Source organism: Gobius niger (assembly GCF_951799975.1).
Source record: "Gobius niger genome assembly, chromosome: 11".
Classification (NCBI taxonomy): Eukaryota; Metazoa; Chordata; class Actinopteri; order Gobiiformes; family Gobiidae; genus Gobius; species Gobius niger.
The window spans coordinates 18,672,994-18,697,280 of record NC_136862.1 but is presented as its reverse complement, the minus strand read 5'-3'; the positions used below and the strand labels follow the sequence as shown (position 1 = coordinate 18,697,280).

General features: G+C 42.9%; 2 protein-coding genes across 2 annotated transcripts; one reads left to right on the top strand and one right to left on the bottom strand.

Moving 5' to 3' along the window:
- Positions 1-1,948: 1,948 nt before the first annotated feature.
- vsig10l2 (V-set and immunoglobulin domain containing 10 like 2) lies at positions 1,949-16,751 on the top strand (the record flags this gene model as incomplete). Its single annotated transcript, XM_079566791.1, has 11 exons — positions 1,949-2,345; positions 2,629-2,904; positions 3,474-3,749; positions 11,157-11,420; positions 12,438-12,695; positions 12,931-13,221; positions 13,661-14,020; positions 14,563-14,685; positions 16,012-16,036; positions 16,115-16,212; positions 16,517-16,751. 11 exons carry the CDS (start codon positions 1,949-1,951, stop codon positions 16,663-16,665), a joined length of 2,517 nt encoding a protein of 838 aa, XP_079422917.1. The 3' UTR covers positions 16,666-16,751.
- A 179-nt stretch (positions 16,752-16,930) lies between these two features.
- On the bottom strand, positions 16,931-21,863 carry chek1 (checkpoint kinase 1). The gene is made up of 15 exons (XM_079566641.1): positions 21,725-21,863; positions 21,540-21,605; positions 21,287-21,401; positions 21,071-21,179; positions 20,877-20,941; positions 20,718-20,787; positions 20,461-20,649; positions 20,249-20,353; positions 20,015-20,098; positions 19,871-19,940; positions 19,638-19,803; positions 19,420-19,551; positions 19,232-19,333; positions 17,105-17,268; positions 16,931-17,046 (listed from the first exon to the last, which is right to left on the bottom strand). The coding sequence occupies exons 2-14, from the start codon at positions 21,602-21,604 to the stop codon at positions 17,173-17,175; spliced, it is 1,368 nt and encodes a 455-aa protein (XP_079422767.1). The 5' UTR covers position 21,605; positions 21,725-21,863; the 3' UTR covers positions 16,931-17,046; positions 17,105-17,172.
- Positions 21,864-24,287: the final 2,424 nt, after the last annotated feature.

Genomic DNA, 24,287 nt, shown 5'->3' with positions numbered 1-24,287 from the left:
TATAGAACTAAATACTTATGGACTAACCAAAATATATAATAATATTTAACAACTTTAAACCAGTGGTTTGGAGACGACCAGGATGTCCCCTGTCTCAACGTGAAGGAGCAGCGACTCTAATCCAAGTGACTGTGCTCCTCACCTGATCTCCAAGAGTGCGACCAAACACCCTGCAGTTGTTTTTATGTAAGTCGAAATGCATCATTTGTGAGGGTCACAGTTTGTCATGAGTTGGTTGCAGGTGGGAAGTCAAGAACCACTGCTTTAAACTACTGCCAAAAGATATTAAGAAAGACAACATTTTCCAAAGTATTAAAAGAAAAGCAGCATTGACATAAGTTGGGGATGTCTCACTCCCGGAAAAGTGAGAAATCAGGTCTGAGGAGAGGCGAGCCCGCTCTCGGTGATAGTGCATGATGCTTTTAGTTATTTGCAAAAAAACACACACAAAAAAAAACGTTATTAAGTATATTCTTGGATTTTATTTTATTTGGTGTGTGAAATGCTTTTAAGTCCAAGAAATAATACTTGAGTAAATGTATCTAGAGTTTTTGTGTGGCAGAATAACCTGTGCAGCTATGTAAGACCTATCTATAATAAATGAACTTGGTATCGCTGTGCTATTCTGACCAAAGCACAGAGAGAGAAAGGGGGAAAAAAAACAACACATAAATAATTGAAGCCAAATCAGTTTAGTGCGCCTTCAGCCGTCCTCCTTTCAGTCTAATGCAACTGGTGACGGCGCAGGGAGTCGAACATTATGTTTGTCTTTAGGGATATTTGAAAACATTTCTGAAAAGTTTTTGATGTGAAAAGGCAGTGGGACTTTGGATCATCATGATACCATGGTGGACCCACTGCTAGGGCTGCTGCTTTTTCTGTGCTCAAGCTTGCCTCTCGACTCCACTTATGGTAAGTTTGCGATAAAACAAATACACTGCAAAAAAATAAATAAAGGGAAAAGTTGAACTATACAATGTAACTCCAAGTGTTCCCTTTACTTTATATATAAGTGAAGGGGAAACTTGGAGTTATATTGTGTTGTTCAGGTGATCCCTTTATTTTCTTAGCAGTACACATTTAAATGCAATCCTTAATGCTGGGGTACCTGACTTGTTGTTGTTGTAGAGTACATTTATTTTTGCCATCTCAGAGGATTATGTAAACGCCACAAAAAACAGACCTTGTTGCATTGTCTTGAACTAAATGTTAATTGAGTGATGGAAGTTAGAAGCAGAGCCTAAATTAGTGCACAGGGGTGAGAAACGTGCATATAATCAATTTGAACATTTCGGATGTGCAGGAGGGATTGTGACAGCTAGAAACGAGCAAAAACTAAACTCACTGTTTGAACAGGAAAAATCAGGTACCTCAGCTTTAACATGTGATGTGGTGAACAGAATACAAATTGCCTATGAACCTTTGTTGGGTAAAATTATACTGGAGTAAAGAGCTAATTTTCTATGTTCATGAACCACATTAGTTTTGTATAACTTTAAAATAATACAATATTGGGTGGCACGGTAGCACAGCGGTTGGCGCTCGTGCTTCACAGCTAGAAGGTCCCGGGTTCGATTCCCACATGGACTGTGTAGGTTACCTCCTGGTACTCCGGTTTCCCCTACCACTAAAACCATGTGAGAGTGCGCATGTGGGACAGTAGATGGAATTATCCCAAGGCTACAATCTGGCTGTTTACATGCATGAGATCCATGTATGTTCATTAACATGCACTGTCCCGACCACATAAACCAATAAATAAATATACATTTTAAATCTGCATTAGCTTGCAACCCTGGCTCAGGTTCATATGGTTTTGCTGATCAAAATATGAACACAAAAGATAAAACTAGTTAAAAATAAGACCTAGCTAATTTGTCATTGGGGTATGAAAGAGTTGGATTTTCCCTGAAAGTAATGCATCTTGTAACTGTACACTGCAGGGTACATGACACCGCCCGTCCCGTTTCCCTCAACACTCGAGAAGCTCGTGCCGAATCCGAGCGGGGAGGTGACGTATCGGAGGGCCGGAGTGTTCGGCGTTGTGGACAAAGCCGTGATCCTGGACTGTGGACGGGCTGCAGTGTTACCTGATATCTACATATGGAGTTTCCTTAAACCTGGCTCTGAAGAGTTAAAAAATGTGGTGTATAATTTGGGCAAAGGGCAGAGGATGCAGGTGTTTGCCCGGACTCTGGGACAGGTCACGGTCATTTCGAATTCTGCGTCTCTCAGCATCGAGCGGCTGGCACTGGCCGCTCATGGTATGTTCTTGTGCCAGGCCATCTATGACACCGCCACAGAGGCACGGTTCTTCTACAACTACGTCCACCTGACTGTTCGGGGTAAGAAAGAAAGACTTTGCACAAAAGAAGCAATAAAAATATAAAACACAATAGGAATATATACAATTAAAATGACTGAAGATAAGGTGATGAAAGTTATGGACTTGATTCTAGTGACACAATATGATAATTACTGATATCTATCATCATAAGACTACAATTAATATATTCTTTTAATTCTTAATAATTCCTCAATTCACTGTACTCACCTTTCTTTGGAGGTAATAAGTGTGATATAACTAAATTACATGCATTCAAATGAAAACTACCTTTGTGATTCCAGTTCCCGTCAGCAAACCCTATCTGGTGATAAGTGACAGCAATCCGGTGGAGGGCAGCACTATTTGGATGCGCTGTGATCTGGAGGATGGGACCGGCCCGATACAATACGAGTGGCATCACCAGAACGACAACGGCAGCCTGACGGTCTTTGGACGTGGAAACTCCAGCAAAGTCAACCTGAGTAACATCAACCGCAATAACACCGGATGGTTCCGCTGCCGAGCCCAGAATCCAGTCAACAGCGAACAGTCTGACCGCTCCAAGCTGAACATCATATGTGAGTATGGGACGGCCACATAACAAATATTATTGTAATGACAGCTTTTCTGTTTTATATAGCCTTATGCTCAGACACAGACACTGTCCACTTTTCCCAACCACTTGTTGATCAGTCTCCAAGTCAGTGGCTGTCAAACCTTTCTTACTAAATACCATGCAATACCGTAAAAAGGGGCTAAACAACGAAAATTGGGCTACAGTTTCAGAACCACTGCTATAATCTATATTATTATTATTGGCATTAGCATTATTATTATTATTATTATTATTAGTAGTAGTAGTAGTAGTATTATAAATTCACAAAGAACTAAATTAAAAGCTAAAGCTATGATTTTGCAACAGCCGAGCTAAGGTCTTCAAACAAGAAAAACAATTTATTTTTCCATTGAGCCAGTTCATCACAAAATTATAAAGAATATACTGTATCAATGTTAAGAATTACACGTTACTCAATATAGGGGACATCACCAATAAAGTGGAGCAATATTAGAATTTCAAACTAGAAAGAGATACTACTTGGGTTATTTTGCTTTGTAATTCTCACTTGTTTATTTTTTCCGTTTACAGTTGGCCCTGATATTCCCCAAATCGACGTGTCTCCGTACACAATGACAGAGCGAGGATACTCAGCCTTAGAGAGAGAGACCGTCTCTTTACTGTGTCAGGCTCAGTCCAACCCTGTCAGTCAGTATGTGTGGCTCTACAACAACTCTCAGGTGTTTGGCGGACCTCAGTACACCATCACCAAGATCCTCCGCATGCACACAGGGGACTACACCTGTCTGGCTCAAAACACCTACCTCAACACCCGCTCCAAGAAGTCCATCAGCCTGACTGTCTACTGTGAGTGAGACCTTCTAAATCCTGCCCTAACGTTATTTTAATCAACCCTCTGCTGCACTCTTTGGCCTCATTTCCTCTGTGCATCTATCTAACAATCTGCAACGCACACTGAGACATTTACACAACACATACAAGCACACACACAGCGGAGTGAGGGAGCAGCAAGCCGCTCGGATCAACGGGGAACTCAAAGGGACTCTGCTGAAGGTACTGCGCGGTGAGATCAAAGTTATGACAAATCTGGTCAAAAGGCCAGACCAGAGTTTGTCATCAGTCGACAGTTTTCTGAAGCTGACATGAAAGTTTTCACTAGATCTTAATATTTATTGTTTTGAAAAAAAGGGGTATGCCACCTGACCAAGTTAAGCAATGACTGACTTACCTTTGAATACCAATTATGTAGAAACTGTTATTTTTCAAAATAACCGTGGTCTGAAGGTCCATATTATGACACGCTGCATAAATGAGCTCATTGCCATTCATTAACCAGTGCACTGTAAGCATAAATGTTTTTTCTCCTCAGTTGGTCCTGATCTTCCTCAGATAGCTGTGGCTCCCAACAAGAGGACAGAGACTGGATATACTGCAATTGAGAAATACACTGCAACCGAAAGAGACAATGTTACTTTACTTTGTCAAACGGAGTCCAACCCGCCCAGCGAATATTTGTGGATCTACAACAACTCGCATATCAACAGTGGGCCAAAGTTGACCATCCCCAGTGTCATCCGGGCTCAAGCTGGAGACTATACCTGCATGGCCCAAAATGCTTTGCTCAACACCAGCTCCACAACCAACATGAGCCTTACAGTCTACTGTGAGTGAACGAATATGGTTTTCTCGGTTAACTGCACGGAGCAGGATATGTTCCTATGATTAAAGCTAATTGTAATTGCCTACAGATCCTCCAGAGGGCCAACAGACCTGCTCTATGGAGGCCGTGTCTAACCACTCCTCTCTGAGACTGCTGTGTCTGTGGGCCGGGGGATATCCCCCTCCAAACCTGAGCTGGAGCGGAGACTTAAACCTCACTCAACAAGAGGAAACTGACACAAACTTGGTGAAAAATACAGCCATCTTTCAGTCTTCAGACGAGAATACATCAGACAACAGCTCATTCACCTGTAGAGGCAGCCACCCTGCACTCACTGAACCAACAGACTGCAGCGTTCACACACGTGAGTGCTGAACTATAATCAAACACCCCTAACAACTGCGTCACTAACGAGGACATAAGGTTTTGATGTCTCTACTTACCATTGACAATCTCGTCAGTAGATACTCCTTTCAAATCTGAGCAATATCTCGCAAGTTGAATCAATGCCCTTGGAGGGCCAGTGGCCACGTCAACGGGCCCCACTTTGGGCACCCTTTCTCTAAAATCTTTAGTTATTAAGTCCCTGATGGACTCAGTGAACCCATTAAGTGAAATAGCTTTGTCATAGATTCACACTCATTGACTTAAGTTATGTCCTTCCTACAGATGTTCCTCATGGGGATCCCCAATGTTATTTTAGTGTGACTGACCTCCGTGTGACACTGTCCTGCCTGTGGGAGGGTGGGGTCCCGAGAGCCCTGGTGTGGTGGGATGGCCCAGGTGGGCACAGTAAACCCGGGCAGGAGGGCTCCAATAACATAACTCTGATATACGGAAGTGTCCGCAGTGACAGACCCTACAGCTGCTATGCCAGACATCCACTTCAGTCTCAAACAAAAACATGCAAGATCACAATGGGTTAGTAAAGTATAAGTCACTTAATCCAAATTAATGTAGCCAGACTAATGATGCACACCTGTCTCACAGCTGCAGTCTCTAAGCCCAACCTGCTGGCTACTGAGGTCTCTCCACTGGAAGGATCCAACATTTCAATGACGTGCAAAGTTAAGAATGGGACTGGCCCTATACAGTATGAGTGGCTGTATGAGAGAGAGACAGGAGACAGAGTGAAGGTTGCACAAAGCAACAGTTCTGTCATCCATCTAACCGCTCTCAAACACAATCAAACTGGCTGGTATCGCTGTAGAGCCACAAACCTGGTCAACAGCCAGAGATCTGACCCGATATGGGTGGACGTCATTTGTGAGTGCTTTCATTTAATATAACTTTATGGTAAAATAAAAGGTTTCTAATTTGTATTAAAACTATCTCCCTAAAAGACGCCCCTGTGAACTCTTCCTCCTGCTCTATGGAGGCCGTGTCTAACCACTCCTCTCTGAGACTGCTGTGTCTGTGGGCCGGAGGATATCCCCCTCCAAACCTGAGCTGGAGCGGAGACTTAAACCTCACTCAACAAGAGGAAACTGACACAAACTTGGTGAAAAATACAGCCGTCTTTCAGTCTTCAGACGAGAATACATCAGACAACAGCTCATTCACCTGTAGAGGCAGCCACCCTGCACTCACTGAACCAACAGACTGCAGCGTTCACACACGTGAGTGCTGAACTATAATCAAACACCCCTAACTACTGCGTCACTTGGGAGGACATAAGGTTTTGATGTCTCTACTTACCATTGACAATCTCTTCAGTAGATACTCCTTTCAAATCTGAGCAATATCTCGCAAGTTGAGTCCATGCCCTTGGAGGGCCAGTGGCCACGTCGACGGGCCCCACTTTGGGCACCCTTTCTCTAAAATCTTTAGTTATTAAGTCCCTGATGGACTCAGTGAACCCATTAAGTGAAATAGCTTTGTCATAGATTCACACTCATTGACTTAAGTTATGTCCTTCCTACAGATGTTCCTCATGGGGATCCCCAATGTTATTTTAGTGTGACTGACCTCCGTGTGACACTGTCCTGCCTGTGGGAGGGTGGGGTCCCGAGAGCCCTGGTGTGGTGGGATGGCCCAGGTGGGCACAGTAAACCCGGGCAGGAGGGCTCCAATAACATAACTCTGATATACGGAAGTGTCCGCAGTGACAGACCCTACAGCTGCTATGCCAGACATCCACTTCAGTCTCAAACAAAAACATGCAAGATCACAATGGGTTAGTAAAGTATAAGTCACTTTATCCAAATTAATGTAGCCAGACTAATAATGCACACCTGTCTCACAGCTGCAGTCTCTAAGCCCAACCTGCTGGTTACTGAGGTCTCTCCACTGGAAGGATCCAACATTTCAATGACGTGCAAAGTTAAGAATGGGACTGGCCCTATACAGTATGAGTGGCTGTATGAGAGAGAGACAGGAGACAGAGTGAAGGTTGCACAAAGCAACAGTTCTGTCATCCATCTAACCGCTCTCAAACACAATCAAACTGGCTGGTATCGCTGTAGAGCCACAAACCTGGTCAACAGCCAGAGATCTGACCCGATATGGGTGGACGTCATTTGTGAGTGCTTTCATTTAATATAACTTTATGGTAAAATAAAAGGTTTCTAATTTGTATTAAAACTATCTCCCTAAAAGACGCCCCTGTGAACTCTTCCTCCTGCTCTATGGAGGCCGTGTCTAACCACTCCTCTCTGAGACTGCTGTGTCTGTGGGCCGGGGGATATCCCCCTCCAAACCTGAGCTGGAGCGGAGACTTAAACCTCACTCAACAAGAGGAAACTGACACAAACTTGGTGAAAAATACAGCCATCTTTGAGTCTTCAGACGAGAATACATCAGACAACAGCTCATTCACCTGTAGAGGCAGCCACCCTGCACTCACTGAACCAACAGACTGCAGCGTTCACACACGTGAGTGCTGAACAAGAGCGCAAAACAATAGGTGACATTTAAGAAAGATATGGGATTTTATCTGTCTTGCCAAAAATGTGTCCAAACAAACTGGGTAAAGTCAGTTTTTCAAACATTATTATATAACTATTAGTTAACCAATATTGCAACTGCCAAACTTAAGGTTCAAACTATTTTCCCTCCAACAGATGTTCCTCGTGGGGAGCTCCAGTGTTATTTTAGTGTGACTGACCTCCACGTGACCCTGTCCTGCCTGTGGGAGGGTGGGGTCCCGAGAGCCCTGGTGTGGTGGGATGGCCCAGGTGGGCACAGTAAACCCGGGCAGGAGGGCTCCAATAACATAACTCTGAGATACGGAAGTGTCCGCAGTGACAGACCCTACAGCTGCTATGCCAGACATCCACTTCAGTCTCAAACAAAAACATGCAAGATCACAATGGGTTAGTAAAGTATAAGTCACTTAATCCAAATTAATGTAGCCAGACTAATAATGCACACCTGTCTCACAGCTGCAGTCTCTAAGCCCAACCTGCTGGTTACTGAGGTCTCTCCACTGGAAGGATCCAACATTTCAATGACGTGCAAAGTTAAGAATGGGACTGGCCCTATACAGTATGAGTGGCTGTATGAGAGAGAGACAGGAGACAGAGTGAAGGTTGCACAAAGCAACAGTTCTGTCATCCATCTAACCGCTCTCAAACACAATCAAACTGGCTGGTATCGCTGTAGAGCCACAAACCTGGTCAACAGCCAGAGATCTGACCCGATATGGGTGGACGTCATTTGTGAGTGCTTTCATTTAATATAACTTTATGGTAAAATAAAAGGTTTCTAATTTGTATTAAAACTATCTCCCTAAAAGACGCCCCTGTGAACTCTTCCTCCTGCTCTATGGAGGCCGTGTCTAACCACTCCTCTCTGAGACTGCTGTGTCTGTGGGCCGGGGGATATCCCCCTCCAAACCTGAGCTGGAGCGGAGACTTACACCTCACTCAACAAGAGGAAACTGACACACACTTGGTGAAAAATACAGCCATCTTTCAGTCTTCAGACGAGAATACATCAGACAACAGCTCATTCACCTGTAGAGGCAGCCACCCTGCACTCACTGAACCAACAGACTGCAGCGTTCACACACGTGAGTGCTGAACTATAATCAAACACCCCTAACTACTGCGTCACTTGGGAGGACATAAGGTTTTGATGTCTCTACTTACCATTGACAATCTCGTCAGTAGATACTCCTTTCAAATCTGAGCAATATCTCGCAAGTTGAGTCCATGCCCTTGGAGGGCCAGTGGCCACATTTGGTCAACGGGCCCCACTTTGGGCACCCTTTCTCTAAAATCTTTAGTTATTAAGTCCCTGATGGACTCAGTGAACCCATTACACTCATTGACTCAAGTTATGTCCTTCCCACAGATGTTCCTCATGGGGAGCCCCAATGTTATTTTAGTGTGACTGACCTCCATGTGACACTGTCCTGCCTGTGGGAGGGTGGGGTCCCGAAAGCCCTGGTGTGGTGGGATGGCCCAGGTGGGCACAGCAAACCCGGGCAGGAGGGCTCCAATAACATGACCCTGAGATACGGAAGTGTCCGCAGTGACAGACCCTACAGCTGCTATGCCAGACATCCACTTCAGTCTCAAACAAAAACATGCAAGATCACAATGGGTTAGTACACTGTGTATGACTATTGTGATCCCTTTCCACATAGTCGTTTACCTATATAAGAGATATCTACTTCTCAGATCCTGTCAGCAAACCAGAACTCGTTGTGAATGATGCATATCCCCTGGAGGGTTCAACTGTCACGATGCACTGCAATCTGCAATCTGGGACTGAACCGATCCAGTTTCTGTGGTACTACAAAGCTCTGAGTGGAAACACCTCAACATTTGCCCAAAACACCAGTGAGATCACGCTGACTGTCCAACGCAGAGACACGGGCTGGTACCGCTGTCTCGTCAAAAATCTAGTTAATAGCGTTCAATCTGATCAGACCCTACTGAATATCACCTGTGAGTAAACAACGTTTTATCATTACACTGCTGTATTCTGGTGCTGATTAATAACCTGAATATTTTTGTTAAAAGATGGCCCGGAGTTTCCTGAAATTGTCGTGACTCCATTAGCAGTGGCTGAGCGAGGACATATAGCATTGGAGCAGGAGACGGTTTCTTTATTTTGTAAAGCCAAGTCCAACCCTCCCAGTCAGTACAAATGGTTCTACAACAACTCACAGGTCAACACTGGACCACAGTACACCCTCACAGACATCCTTCGAACTCAGACCGGGGACTACACCTGTTTAGCCCAAAACAGCTTCCTCAACACCCGCTCCAAGAAGTCCATCGGCCTGACTGTCTATTGTGAGTGAGACCTTTAAGTAGCAGAATAACTACAATCCAAACAAACTTGCATTGAATGTGTATCTTGGTTTAAAAAGCAAAGAAAGAAAGTGAGCTTTACATCTGCATTCAAATTTACTGTGTTTATTATTTCTCACTCATAGCAGTTCTTTAATCTTTTCTACGCTTAGACACCCTGTCGGAACTGATTATAATGGCTAATAATGTGATAAAATGGTTTGAGTAAATTATGTTAAAAAGTTTTTGCAGATAATGTAAGCTATTCTTACAATACCTGACATTTGCAGTTCCTTATTTTTTATTTATTTGGACAGTGCATGGATTGTAGCCATTTGCACAGCATTAATTGTCCTGCATTTGCACTCAAAACACACGCTCATGGATTGGTCGCCGAATACTCTGCCACAACAAGCCACGGTCGCTCTTGAATGAGTGGCACAGCATAAAGGGCTTTTGGTGTCACTTTATTTTACAGTACCGTGGCAAATTGCACCTAACTACATTTAGTACAATGTAAAGTGCTCTGTAACAATACGTAATAACTTGTACCTATGAGCTAGATACACAATGGAATAACTTGTGTTAGTAAATAATGTAATAGGACACGAGACCCTTAGGCTTAGGGCTTATGGTTTGGGTTGGAGTTATGTCTTATTACATTATGTACCTACAAACAACAAATACATATTAATCCATTGTGTATCTAACCAATATGTGCAGGTTATTACACCTTGTTACAGAGCACATTACATTGTACTAAATTTAGTTAGGAACAATGCATCAGGGTACTGTAAAATAAAGTGCTACCATTAATTTGCTTGAACAATTTGGATATGCAGGAGGGATTGTGAGAGCAAATGAGTTTGGGCCGAAATTAAAAATGTCAACCAGGAAAAAACAGATACCCCAGCTTTAATTTGATATTACAACATTATCAAATGTCAAGCAAAGAATATAACCTAATATATATAGGATAATAATGGCCTGTTAATACACGGGCTGATTTACATTTAAATCTCAAAATTACTATGTTATTGGCCGTTATTACATTATTTGTTACTACATACCCTTAACTGTCATTTAAAATCAATCTTTTGTATTAGCCGACTTTAACTCATGCAGTAATGAGCTAACACATTTGTTTCTCTTTTTTTATCTGCTCAGGTGAAAAGTTCAGACTCATACGTCAATAACAGAAAAAAAGCCACCATACATCATCTTCACTTCCATCTGTCTCTCCTTTCTTGCCTTCCTTCTGCCCTCCTTCCATTTCTTTAAAAATGAACCGAAACTACAGCAAGGGCACTCTGGTTAACCCTGGCCTATCTCCTTGTATCATGCCCACAGACCCCCCTGATGGTCTGCCCAGCTGCTCTGTAGAAGGCGCCTTTGAGCACACACACCTTTCACTGCTCTGCACGTGGCCAGGTGGATTCCCAACTCCAACCCTCTTCTGGAGCGGAGATCTCGTGGACCAGGAGGGAGTGAACCCAAAGACCAACACTGCCATCCTGCAGTATTCACAAGGCACTGCATCCAATAACAGCCAGTTCAGATGTCAGGGATCGCATATTGCCTTAAATCAGCCAACAGGGTGCCACGTGAAATCATGTAAGTATGAAGCCATTCAAAAGTGTAAACATATTTATGTAAACGTGTTATAAATATGGACAAACCTGTGCCCTGTCAAGTCCTAATGAGTGCTAGAGTAGGTCTCTAGTAGTTAGAACTCAGTGACTGAAATCTAGAGATTCTAGAGATTATGTTCACATGTAGGGTAAGTGAAGTCAAGTTTAATTGTAGGGCTAGTGCCTTTTTTAAAAGACTGCATCCTACAAACATTACATTTGAAGGGTGGAAAAGGGCATGGTTTTAGTTTGTCCAATTTTACTGCCTGTGTCAATATCAAAGAATCTTACTGGCTAAAGCAGATCATGCTTCACAGAAATCCTCTCTTAAAGGACCACGAGCCAGTGTCCTTTGAGCCAGTCTTGGATTAGTGGATGCTTGGCAGGAAGGGCATCTGGTAAAAAACCTAAACAAAAGTATGATTGTAATGGTAAATTTTACATTGCACATTGCACATTTCCACCTCCTATATCAAGGAACCACTCGCCCTTTCACACTCTCATTCATTCACCAGAGTACACAGACACTAGAGGCAAGGTGGGTGAATTGCCTTGCCCAAGGGCACAACGAGAAGCCTGTGGCAATGTCCAAAAAGGTGCAAAAAGTGCAAAAAGCAAACAGGTGGCAGTAAAAGGTGTTGCTTTTGGAATAGTAACAGACTGTATATGACGAAATAATGAAACATATACCCATATATGTATGCCTTTTTATGAGGGAGTAGGTTAAAAGATTAAGAAAGTATATTTAACAGAATATACTTCGTTCCTCACTGCTAGAAGGTCCTGGGTTCGATTCCCATCTGGACAGGCCATTCTGTGTGGAGTTTGGCATGTTCTCCCCGTGTCTGCGTAGGTTTCCTCCGAACCACTAAAAACATGTACAACAGACCAGGATGTGTGAGTGGGGGACAGCGGATGGAAATTACATGCATTTATCCATGTATGTTCATTAACATGCACTGTCCTGATCAAAAAAATAAATAAATCTTTATTCCCTCAGATTCTCCAGCGGGGGAGCCCCAGTGTTCGGCCTATGTGACCAGCAACACTCAGACCCTTATGCTGTCCTGTTCATGGGACGGGGGGCACCCGAAAGCGCTGGTGTGGTGGGAGGGTCCAGGCGTCCAGGGCAAAGGTGGACAGGAGGCATCCAACATCCTGATCCTTCACTACGGGACAGTCCGCAATGAGAAGCCCTACATCTGCAAAGCTAGACACCCCTTAGTGGCAAATACCAAGACCTGTACAGTTCCACTCGGTCAGTGCTAAATTCCTCTAGAGATAAGTCGATGTGTAAGCATTTGGACATGTAGTTTATACAATTCAAAATTATGTTCAGTAAGGCTCTTCTAATATGCTATTTTATATTTTTTAAAAACCCTTACATGGCTGTCCAGTTGATCTATATTGATATGTTTTTAAAAGCACACAGAAAAAATGTGATTATTGCAGGTCCCACAATTAAGAATTTTGTATATATTTGAACTTTGCAGAGCCACCAGTGCTCCGAACGCAGCGCCGGACAGTGACAGTGTTCGAGGGCACCGATGTCCAGCTGACCTGCAGTTTGATGGATAATAATTTGCCAGCAAATGAAATCACCTGGTTTAACAATCGAGGCGTAGGCATACATGACACCTCCAAGTATCTGCTGCTGCGCTCCTCGGCCTGGGCCAACCTCACGGTCAGGGACACACACGAGACACAGGACAGTGGCCAGTACCGCTGCACCACTTCAAACGCTGTCGGAGGAACAGAAGTCAATGTCACTTTAGTAGTAAAAAGTGAGTGTGGCGTGTTTTGTGATTGATAGCTGATTTCTCACTGATATTCTGCAGTTCAGGATTAGTCTAAAAAGTTTAAAAATCCAAATTTCAAGAGATTTTACGTTAAATGTAAATAATACAAATATAAATAAAACTCTGTGGTGGCAAACTATGCAAGCTACTGTATAACCACAGGTGTAGACTAATGGAAGCATGGTTGATGACCTACAGCTACCTACTGCAAAGGGTGGTAGAACTGTCTTGCTCAAGGATCCAACGGCAGTATGCACCTGTCGGACATAATGCTTGCACAGCCAGCCAACCTTTGCCTTTGATGATCAATGCTCTCTAACCATTCAGTTGAAGAGGTGGCAAGCTTTCTGATCAAATTATAGGGTCTCATAATATGTCAAACGAACAAACGACTTTAATATCTGAGGCTTGTTTTCTTGCCCAGGACACCCCATGCCACCCAATGCCTCTCTCGTCAGTGTCATATACAACAGCCCACAGAGAAACCAAGTGGATCTGGAGTGGCAGGTGCACAATGAGGAGAATTTCATCAGTGGATGGACGGGGTTTTTACTGGAGTATGCGTGGATGTTCGAAAAGCCAGGGAGGAGTGGCGGTGCAAACGACTCGATTATCGTGCAACACCCGGGAAAGATTGCGTCCATCTGGTACAGTAGCATCATCCAGGACGCAGACCAACGGACACACACACTCGGGAGCCTCACCCCAACTGTCACCTACCAGTTCAGGATCACCTCGATAAACTATCGCACCCTGGGACACCCGTCGGAGGCAAAAACTCCAGGTACAGTCTTGAAAATGAATGCCTAAAGTGGCACTAGGTGTGACCATTATGAATGAGCCAAAAGATCATTTAATTTTTTGTTTTGTTTTGTGGATTGTAGTTTTTGTCGATTTTGTGAGAGACTAACAGTTTTTCTTCTTCCACTCAGGTGAAAGAAAACACTACTCACGACATTCACAAATAGACACACTTCTTTTTTCCTCTTACTTTTCATCTCCTGCTATCTTCTCTGTGTGATATAAACTGGGAAGAAAAAATATATAACACACTGTAACAGATAAAAGTTCTCAACCCAAGTTAGCATTTGAAATGTGTTAATAAATATATATATATACTGATATATTGAGTAGCCTATTTGACCATAATTTCAGTAATTCTGCCAGTGGAATACATTTTTGCACTTCAAGATTGTATTATACTATCTAATTTTAGGAACAATAAGATGTTTTTTTTTCTTCTCAATAATAAAGCCAAATGTCGAGTAATAACTAGGAACAACCCTTAAAGCCTCTATCCCAATGAGTAACTGTGGTGTGTTGCAGCGGAACCACGACAAAGCTCGTTACCGGCCATCATCGGAGCGGCAATCGGCGGGATGCTGTTTGCTGCGATCCTCACAGCACTGCTGCTCGTGTTCATTATCCGTAACCGCAACAACAACCCTCGTGAGTTCAACACACAACACCCACATCAGTAAAATAATTCAAGTGATTTGAATTTGAACTGATTTCAAAATGATTAAATTGATATCACAAGAGCCATCTTCTTTCTTCTCTCACGTCCGAGTGCGAGTCAGTGCACTGTTCTTGTGGTGGGAGGTTCAGGTCTGAATGGACCGTAGCCTCCTGCCTGAGGGGAGTGTGAATAGTCCGTGTCCAGGGTGAGAAGGGTCCCCTATGATCTGACCTCCGGGTCCGGGAGAGTATACAGGTCCTGGAGAGATGGGAGCCTACAACCAATCACCTTCCCAGCAGTTGAGTTAATGCTTGTCCCGGTCTGTAGCGCCGGGGTACCACATGGTGATAGAGGAAGTGAGGACGGACTCGATGATGGCTATGTAGCACTGCACCAGCATCTTGGTCGGTAGCTTAGGTTTCCTCAGCTGCCACAGGAAGAACATCCTCTGCTGGGCCTTCTTGATGAGGGAGCTGATGGTTGGCTCCCATTTCGAGGTCCTGGGTGATAGTGGTGCCCAGGAAACGGAAGGAGTCCACGATGGGGATGGGAGCGTTCGTCAGGGCAATGATCTCCACTGCCTTCAGGGCGTTAAGCTCCAGGAAGTCAGTGGTCCACCTGCAGAGGGCAGTCGGGCACGTTGAGCTGGTATAGCTTGTCGCGTAGCAGTCCAGGGAGGATGGTGTTGAAGGCATACCTGAAGTCCACAAACAGGATCTTGGCTTCATTTTGAGATCACTGTATCACTGACACTTCATTGTCATCTCTCATTCCTTAGTTTCTATTGTCATTATCCTGAGAAGTTTCCTCGGACTGAATTATCACCCACAGCTGTTACACGGCTCATACATTGTGGCCGTACCGCCTTTGCGCTGCCCGATCCGTCACACCTTGGAAGCTAAGCAGGGTCTGGTCGGTGCTTGGACAGGAGACTATTTGTGAGCACCAGGAAGCCTGGCGAATGTTGTGTGTGAGTGGTTGGTGGTGGTCGCTGATGGCGCAGACTGGTTGCCACGCTTACCATCACTGAGTATGGAGTGAATGAATAATGCACGAAATTGTAAAGCGACTGGGCGTCTGGAAAAGCGCTATATAAGACTAATGCATTATTATTATTCATTACGATTTGGTACACATTCCTAAACAAGAATAAATGAGCTTAGCCAGTGGTTAGTTCACTTTATTCTAGCAGTGCTGTAAAGCTTAATCACCTTCAGATGGTGCCTAATGTAGCCTAACACAGTGTGGTACAGGGCGATTTGCCCAACAATAGGCTACAACACTAGTTATTGATATGTTTGTTTTTGTCTCCACAGGGCTACATGATTTATTGTTTGGCCGGTAAGTAGCCTACTATTTACAGACCCAGTTCCATTCAGAGATACTAAAAATGTATTTGTACAACACTGACTCTTTCAGACAACATAGTCAGTCGAGGGAAAACATCAACTTTCCAGAGGATGAGGTGATGGGATCGTCAGACGGAATAGAGGACATTGGTGGATCATCAAGTTCAGGTTAGGCCTAATCAACTGTTGGTTACGTTTTCTTTATATATAAACAAATGTATTCTCAAAAATGAACTGTTTAATATTTTTTTCCTTCAAATGAATGTGCAACCCACACATTCATTTGAAGAAAAAAAAAAAGCATTATGAGAGTAACAGTGATCTGAAAACAACAGCAATAAAATGTTGCTCTATTGGGATGGGCTTTTTCATCACACATTATGAAGACAGTGACCAATTCCTTTGTTTCTTTTAAACATTCTGATTGTGTGGGATCTACTGACGGTATGACATGTCTAAATCTAAACTTCAGGTCCCACAATGGCTTTACCCAGAGCGGCTTCCCCCCTCACTGTTGTCCCACAGAGTGCCACCCCGAACCCCGGCCTACTGCCCTCCGGTCCACCCTTTGAAGACGGCAACGAACCAGTCAATGTCACCATCACAGTTAAAGCCACATAAACCTGAACTGGCAGCATGCTTAAGATACTCTTAAACATCTTTGTAGTCAGTTAACATCAACCGATCAAATCAAGTAATAACATTACTCACTACTGTAATTCATCTTGCCTGAATTAATGTTTATGCTAAATTACAGTAATTTTTTACTTTGCTTTAATCAGCTGTGTAAGTTTCTCCAATAAATGGTGTTCTTTTAATGAACATATCTGAAGAGCCAATAATCTATGTTTTTCATTGTTGTGGGAAAAAGTAAAACAAAAAAAGTTGAAATAATTTATTCAAAATTATGCGCTATAGTGTCAAACATAATCCAAACAAACCTAGCTTTCAGGACCCGATACTAAAAACAAAAAGAATCAACACGAATGTAGAGTTCAGACACTGATGTAGATAAAGATCTGATATAGACAAAGTTCAGAAGACTCAGGGGAAGAAACACCTAATTATGTACAGGTTTGTCAGTCCAGATTGTGAGGTTCACTGTAAAATACCGGCAACACGATGACATCAGTTCAGCGGCAACAAAATCTTCTGAGTGCTTATGATGTCACCAAGTTTCTGTTTGATCCTAACAAAGAGACGTTTGAACTCCAGACCGTCGCCCTGAGAAAAGAAAGGCAGAAAAAAACAAGAATTCAGTATTTCTAAATGGATGATAAATGCAATAGAATGATTTTTGATGAAACACTGATATCATTGTAGAGATTTGCAAATGTCGACAACTGAACTGGGTTGGGTGAGTTTAATTTAGTTTCTATCTTCAGACGCTTCTCACACTTGTAGTCAAAAATGTAAGACCGGTTTAAAACACAAGCTAGAGGTCTATTTTGACTCAGGCCACAGTGGGGGAGTGGTCAGTACTGCCATAACGCCACATAATGCACTATTAGTTTACAGTTTCACCGATGGACCTTTCACAAAATCCCACCCCCTTAGCGAATGTTGGCTAGGTCCGGCAAGAAGTGGAGAAATGCATGTTAGTGACTCTTTTAGTGCAATACTAGCGTGATATCATACCAATCCCTGAAGCTACCTCAAATGCATGCTCTTATGTTAGTCCAGTATTGATTAAAATATGGCCAGTCTGGGGTCTCCCCACACCCAGACAGTGCCTGGCTGTGGAGGAGAGAGGCTGCAGTGACCTTGGCTCTGCAAGGCAACATAAAAGTCATGATTCTCCAGCATATTTAAGCTGTGATGTCCTGTGTGCAATCTATGCAGTGATAAACAAATCTGCCTGTGGTTGAAATAACAAGGCTCTGCAAAGGACAGCTAAATGCATCATATAGCACTTAAAAAGTCAACGTGCCGGATATACCAGCAGGAGTAATAGCTTTTTTGTGACAATGTCTAGCAAAAACAGACCATGAAACTCTTGGCAAACGACAAGATGGATGCTAAATTAGTCTGTCATTGGCTTAAAAGTTAGCAGGTGCTGTTCATGCTTTTGTTCCCGCTGTGAAACGGGGAGAAAACATGCTTAGCACCATTACTTTGAGACCAAGAGAATGTCTGGTAGCAATGGTTGCTATGAGGTATGGCAATGAATGGGGCGGGGTTTAGCAAATTTATTCAACAAACCCAGTCCAGCCGAAAAATATAAGCCGAATGCCCATCTCAACTGCACATGCGTGGGTCAATCGGGCTCCTAATTTTGGCTACCAAACAAATCACTCCGCTATTGAAATGTGTGAGCGAGTTCAGGTATAAAGACTGCAAGTCTCAAGTGACATTTCTTGCAAATATGTTGTCGATATCTTGAAAGCGAGGAAAAAGTCAAGACGGCGGCTCCGTAGGCAGAAGCGGACCATAGCGCACCAAAGTGGACAGGGGACGACAGGACCTGGGATCAGCCCAACACAAACGCCGCCACCTTTTTAAACCATTTAAATTCGTCTTGAAATCACAGGGAAAAGTTTAAAAATGGTGTTGATGTTAAATATAGTGGGTACATCTCAGTCTGTCAACTTAGCGATCGATAAGCTATGTTTCATCAGATCACTCGTAAAAAAAAGTGAATAAAATTTTTTTACTTTACTGACCTCCTTATTGACAAAAAACTGAAAAGGATTCTACGTTTTTATTTCTCATTCAAGTTTAAATGTAATGAATATTGGTGACATGAGGCCACAGTTTCAGACCCTGGACTTTGTCTAACAGTCGCCTTCAAGGGTCAGAAATGTTTTTCTCACAGTTATTCCAACTATGTGAACAAGGACTGGTCGTCACTTTTGAATAATCTCTACATATGAACGGCAGATAGACAGAAACTCTATCTATCTCTGTCTATCTGTCTATTTTTAGACTAGCATAAGTCTAAAAAATAGACTTATGCTAATATTGTAACAAGCTCCACGGCGACGACAACAACGTTTCATATCAACTTTCCAGCAGTTAAAACAGTCCAAATCATAGCTTTCTTTGTTGCTTTACACTAACTATCAATATTGTGGTAGCCAAAAGACATTCCATTAACCATAATGCAACGGGCGACCTGAGATGGGCATTTGGCTTATTTCAAACGACCTGTAATGCACTGCATATACTGCAGTCAAAAAAGACTTGCCTTCGACAGTCTGAAGTCCAACAGCACCCTGTGATTCATCTCAAGGACATAAACTTTAAAAATGAGTTTGTTGTTCCGCTTATCCAGTGTACTCAATGTCACCTACAACATAAAAACAAGCAATCTATAGTGTTTGATAAAAACAATTAAAAGGAAATATACAATCAGTTTGCAAGTAATAAATGTACCTGTTTGGAGCAGTTGACTTTAAAGGTGATCGCTAAACTAACACTGATATCTTTGAGGGCACACAGAGAGGCATCGGCATCCACATTGGTGAAAAATCTGGTCATTCGCCGCACCAACCTCTGCCAAGGATTCTACCATAAAGAAAGGGAAAAACAACAAACTTTTGTTAAATTTTACTGAGTAACATCGTGGTATATATCAGAGGAGGCTTCATTACCTGACTGGCTCCAGGCGTGCCAAGTAGTTGACTTCCCAGGAGCATGTGTTCAGGTTTGATTGGCTGAGAGAAGCTGACCAGGCCGTCACTTGGACCGTTGTATGTGCTCTCCCAGCTGCCCGGAGCAAAATCAGGCTGAGAGCTGGAGAACTGCATCTTGTCATCGCTGTAGAAATGTTAAATAATTAAGTAGACGTAAATCAATAACAGTAAATAGAAATGATCATTGTCACCTGTTGGCTCGGGATAGGTATGCTGGATCAGTACGAAGATGTTTGCTTCCTGGTGGTGGAGGCTTTGCACCTGGAGGGACAAGATATTATGCACAACAAATAATATGTATTCAAGGATTCAAGGTTGAGAGTATTCAAACTTGCCTTGACTAAACCAGCGGTCATTCTTAATGTCTGAAATACTAATTCGCTTGTCGGGGTCTGGTAGCAGCAACTTGCCTAACAAGGCTGAAAAAAGAAAATAAGAAGTCATATTTGTTGAGCTATATTATTTATCAATGGAAGAATAGCCACACAAAAATAAACATAAAAAGCAGATTTCACACTTCTCAAACAGCACTTTTTAAAGTATTAAAATATATATATTTCTGGGCTTACCAAGGAGCATTGGTTGGATTTTTTTCCAAGGTGGTAGGTAGGTTTTCTTTTGCAACCAATCGGAGTACTCTTGACAGCTTTCACTGGGCTGATCCCAAGGCAACTCTAAATCAATTAATAAAACGGTACTTAATACCATTGCCATAATTGTTTAATATGTTTAAAATGTAAAACAAAACATCCCATTACTAAGATTAAACTAAGCTTTATACCTCCAGCTAACATCGCCGTAAGAACAATGCCACAGGCCCAGACGTCAGCAGGTCGTGCTTTGAACTCTGTTTGGCTTAAAAGCTCCGGAGCCACGTAAGGGAGGGTCCCACATATACGGGACAAAAGGCGCTCTCGTCCTTTGAAGCGAAAGAGAGTTGCCAATCCAAAATCTGTCAGCTTCAGGTTATCTGGTAAAAGATATGTATTATGAGATTTATCTGTTATTGAATTGTTCGTGTGCATGGCAGTCATATACCTTTATCATCAAGCAGAATATTCTCAGGTTTTATGTCTCTGTGGGTGATGCCAATGCTGTGGAGGTATTCCTATAACACAAAACATACAGGAAATGAAAGCAGGAGAAGCATCGGATTCATCAGAAGAGTAGTTTGTTTAATAATAAATAGTTTCTCACCACTGCGCACACGAGCTGAGTGAAAAATCTATGAGCATCTTTTTCCGGCATCCCAATATCAGGCTCTAAACAGTAATACAAAAGCATGCAACATTTACACAGTTTTGATGAACCAATTTATTTCCTGAAAAGTCTTTGCTTTATTTTCAAATGATTATTATGATTATTATTTTTCCAATGTGTATGTGTCCTACCGATTCGGTCAAACAGCTCCCCTCCAGAGCAGTACTCCAGGAAGAGGTACGTGATGGGACCCTCTTGACGCTGGCCATAAAAGCGCACAATGTTTTGGTGGTTGAGAGACTGGAGGGGCGAAAGGTTAAAATATAAAGAACACTGCACAGACATCATTTTATTATTATCATACATTTTTCATTATTATTTTATTGTGTGTGGAATTGCTTACGGACCTTATGGACGCAGATCTCCTTCTTGACATTTTCAGCACACTCCTTTGACTGGCTGGTATCAATTACTTTCACTGCAACAGCCTCCTCGGTCTGTCGATTCACCAATAGCCTGACTCTGGTAGAATTAGTTAAAATAAAACAGATGAAAAGACAAAATATGTATAGACATTGACACACACATACTTGTAGAGATTAAATGCCCATGCAGAAAAAGCCTTTCGCTCGTGCCGTTTTATGATGAAAATGAACCTACTCTCCATACGCTCCTTCTCCAAGAGTCTGAACAACGTCCCAGCCTTGCACAAAAGGTACGGCCATACTGGAGAAGAGAAAAACAGGTACTATTATTCAGCGTCTTCACAATTCGGCATCTTTGAGGCTACGTATTTACATCGGTTTTGTAACATCAGTGCGTCATCAGTGCATTGACAGTCTTACCTGAGCAGTCCGCTATCAGCGGCCTTCGCTAATTGTCTATTTAATTTTTCAAAATCAACTTTACAGTGTCATTCTTCTCGGAGCGCACTGTGAGTACGAGAAAAATTGGCGGGTTGTTGTTATAATTATCACAGACTTCCGGCGGCTACGTCACTTCCTCTTTGGGGCAGTGTTCTGGCGGCATCTTGTGGCCGCGTGACCTGGGCATGGATCTATCATAATAAACGGACCTGGGGTCTCCATGGCGACTGCGGCTTTCACGCTTTGAGCTGTTGAAATACCGTCCACGACTCCACAATGTTATTTATTATTCCTTCATTTTCAAGTTCTGTAATGGTTACAATTTATGTACGCATTGGCTACATATGCCCAGACAAAGAAGCTATGGGACAGACACATGCTTGGAGTTAAAACCTAGTGTTCATGGTCTAGACCAGGGGTGTCCAAACTACGGCCGCGGCCCGCGCCTAGAAATATAACGTTTTTGTTGTTGTTTTGCTTTAATTTAATTTATATGAAATAAATGAAAATCCTTAGAAAGCAGTGATGGAGGCTGTTTTTTGTTTTCAATTTAAAAAAAGCTGTACCTTGTGTAGGCACCGGCGGCGCCAGGGGGGGTCTTGGGGGTCTCAAGACCCTCCCAAAAAACGCCTTGACCCCCCATTAGACCCCCCCAACCCCTTCTTGATTAAATATATATAAATCCCTCCTCCGTGAAAATGACGGGCCTGATGATCTCCGCTGCTGTGTCCGTCTCTCGTGCGCAGTGACTGTCACGAGACCTGCATGTCTCGCTGTTTACAACATGCGCTGAGCGCGGGGCTGACAGAGGGAGAAAGCAGTTGCAGCGACGTTAATGAAAGTGCACCGGGCAGATGGAAGTCTGTAAACTCCACAGCGGAATCAGGATCACGCACAAACCGCGTGTTCATTTTGACTCGTTACTGTCGCTTACCGACACAACGTCCACCTTTTGCTTTGACCGGGCTGTGCCCTGGCCCGCCTGCCCCGGGTCAGCTGCTGCTTACAGGGGCAGCTCAGCGCGCTCACTCCGACCACACAACTAGGCTGCCGCTGACACGCACAGAGCGAGCGCCCTGAACAGAAGGGAAGAGACAGGTAGGCTACCACAGGTACCACGCATTCATCACTCCGTTTGTTTGAGTTCTTCACAACATGGACCAAATGAGAGAGCGAGTCAGCCCCTCCCCTCAGCGTTACCATAGAGACCTGTTACCACCAAATGCATTATGACCGCATAATGTGAAAGAGCTTAAAGTTACAGTCCTGCTTTTCAGTGTGATAACTGGTGACCCTCACTGAGGACCAGCACAGCAAGGGCAGGCTCACAGACTGAAGAGAAATGTTTTGGCCTTTTTCAAAGCCAAAGTAAATTCTAGTCAGGAGATTTTAGGCAGTTCATGAAGGCATTTATAATTAGATTTGCAATAAATTTGTAAACATTTTGTAAAAATCGATTCCCGGCCCTAATAATATTTAATAATTTATTTGACACATAAAAAAATATATAAACATAAGAATCCCTGCAACACCCCATGAACTTCGCTGCACCCACTATTATGTGTCATGGGCGTGAATATGGCAATTAAAGTTCGAGCATATTTTTTGCAAACTGCAATTGATTCATTAACAAAGTAGTTGATCTGCTGTGTTGTTTTTATGGTTTAGTAGCAGTAATATGCAGTTATTAGCCGTGTCCACTATATTTTTTGTTGGTTTTCATGAGACCCCCCTTGAAATGACCAGGACCCCCCATTGCCCCCCCAATCAAAATTGTCTGGAGCCGCCACTGTGTGTAGGCCTATATCAACGAGAAATTATTCTTTTCATAGAAGCATAATTACGAAGGAGCATTGTTGTCAGTGAAAAAAAAAAGTCTGTTTTAACAAGAAAAGTTCTGTTTTTACGAGAAAAGTTCTGTTTTTATGAGCAAAATAAATTCTGTTTTTACGAGTAAAGTTTTGTTTAGAGTTAAACAATGTTTTATTGAAATCAACGTGATATTCTCCGAGAGGCGCAATCAAAACAGAGAGCCATCCATGGAGCCAACATGCTGTTCCAGTAAAGCGCGTTGGTCCACGAGAGTGAAGGGTTCCCAGCAGTGATCCGCTATGGCGTAAGCCTAAATCAAAATAAAAGCTAATTAAACTGCTTAATTGTGACATTTTCGCGTCGGCAGAGATAGTGAAACCCTATTCAGCTTATGCTAGTTCTTGTAAAACAGACAGTGGATACTGGACTTTGCTTAGAGGAACTTTTCTCGTTAAAGCAGGATTTATTTTGCACGTTAAAACAGAACTTTTCTCGTGAAAACAGAGTTGTTGTTTTTTCACTGACTACAATGCTCCTTCGTACATAATAGCCAGAAATAGTTATTATGTAATGCTTAAAATGCACCAGAATGCAGGAAAACGCATCTAAATTTAAAAAAAAAAAATCTCCCGGGAGATCCCAGGACCCCCCCCAAGGGGACGCTCTCTCCCACAACAGTCTAGAAATCTGTAGCCTAGGAAACACTGAGCATAGTTAACATTTTATTTAT

Coding starts and splice junctions, on each gene's coding strand:
- chek1 (XM_079566641.1), bottom strand. CDS start 21,604: ATGGCCGTACCTTTTGTGCAAGGCTGGGACGTTGTTCAGACTCTTGGA. Junction 20,942..21,070: donor GGAGCTGTTTGACCGAATCG/GTAGGACACATA, acceptor ATTACTGTTTAG/AGCCTGATATTGGGATGCCG. Junction 20,099..20,248: donor AATCCAACCAATGCTCCTTG/GTAAGCCCAGAA, acceptor TTCTTTTTTCAG/CCTTGTTAGGCAAGTTGCTG.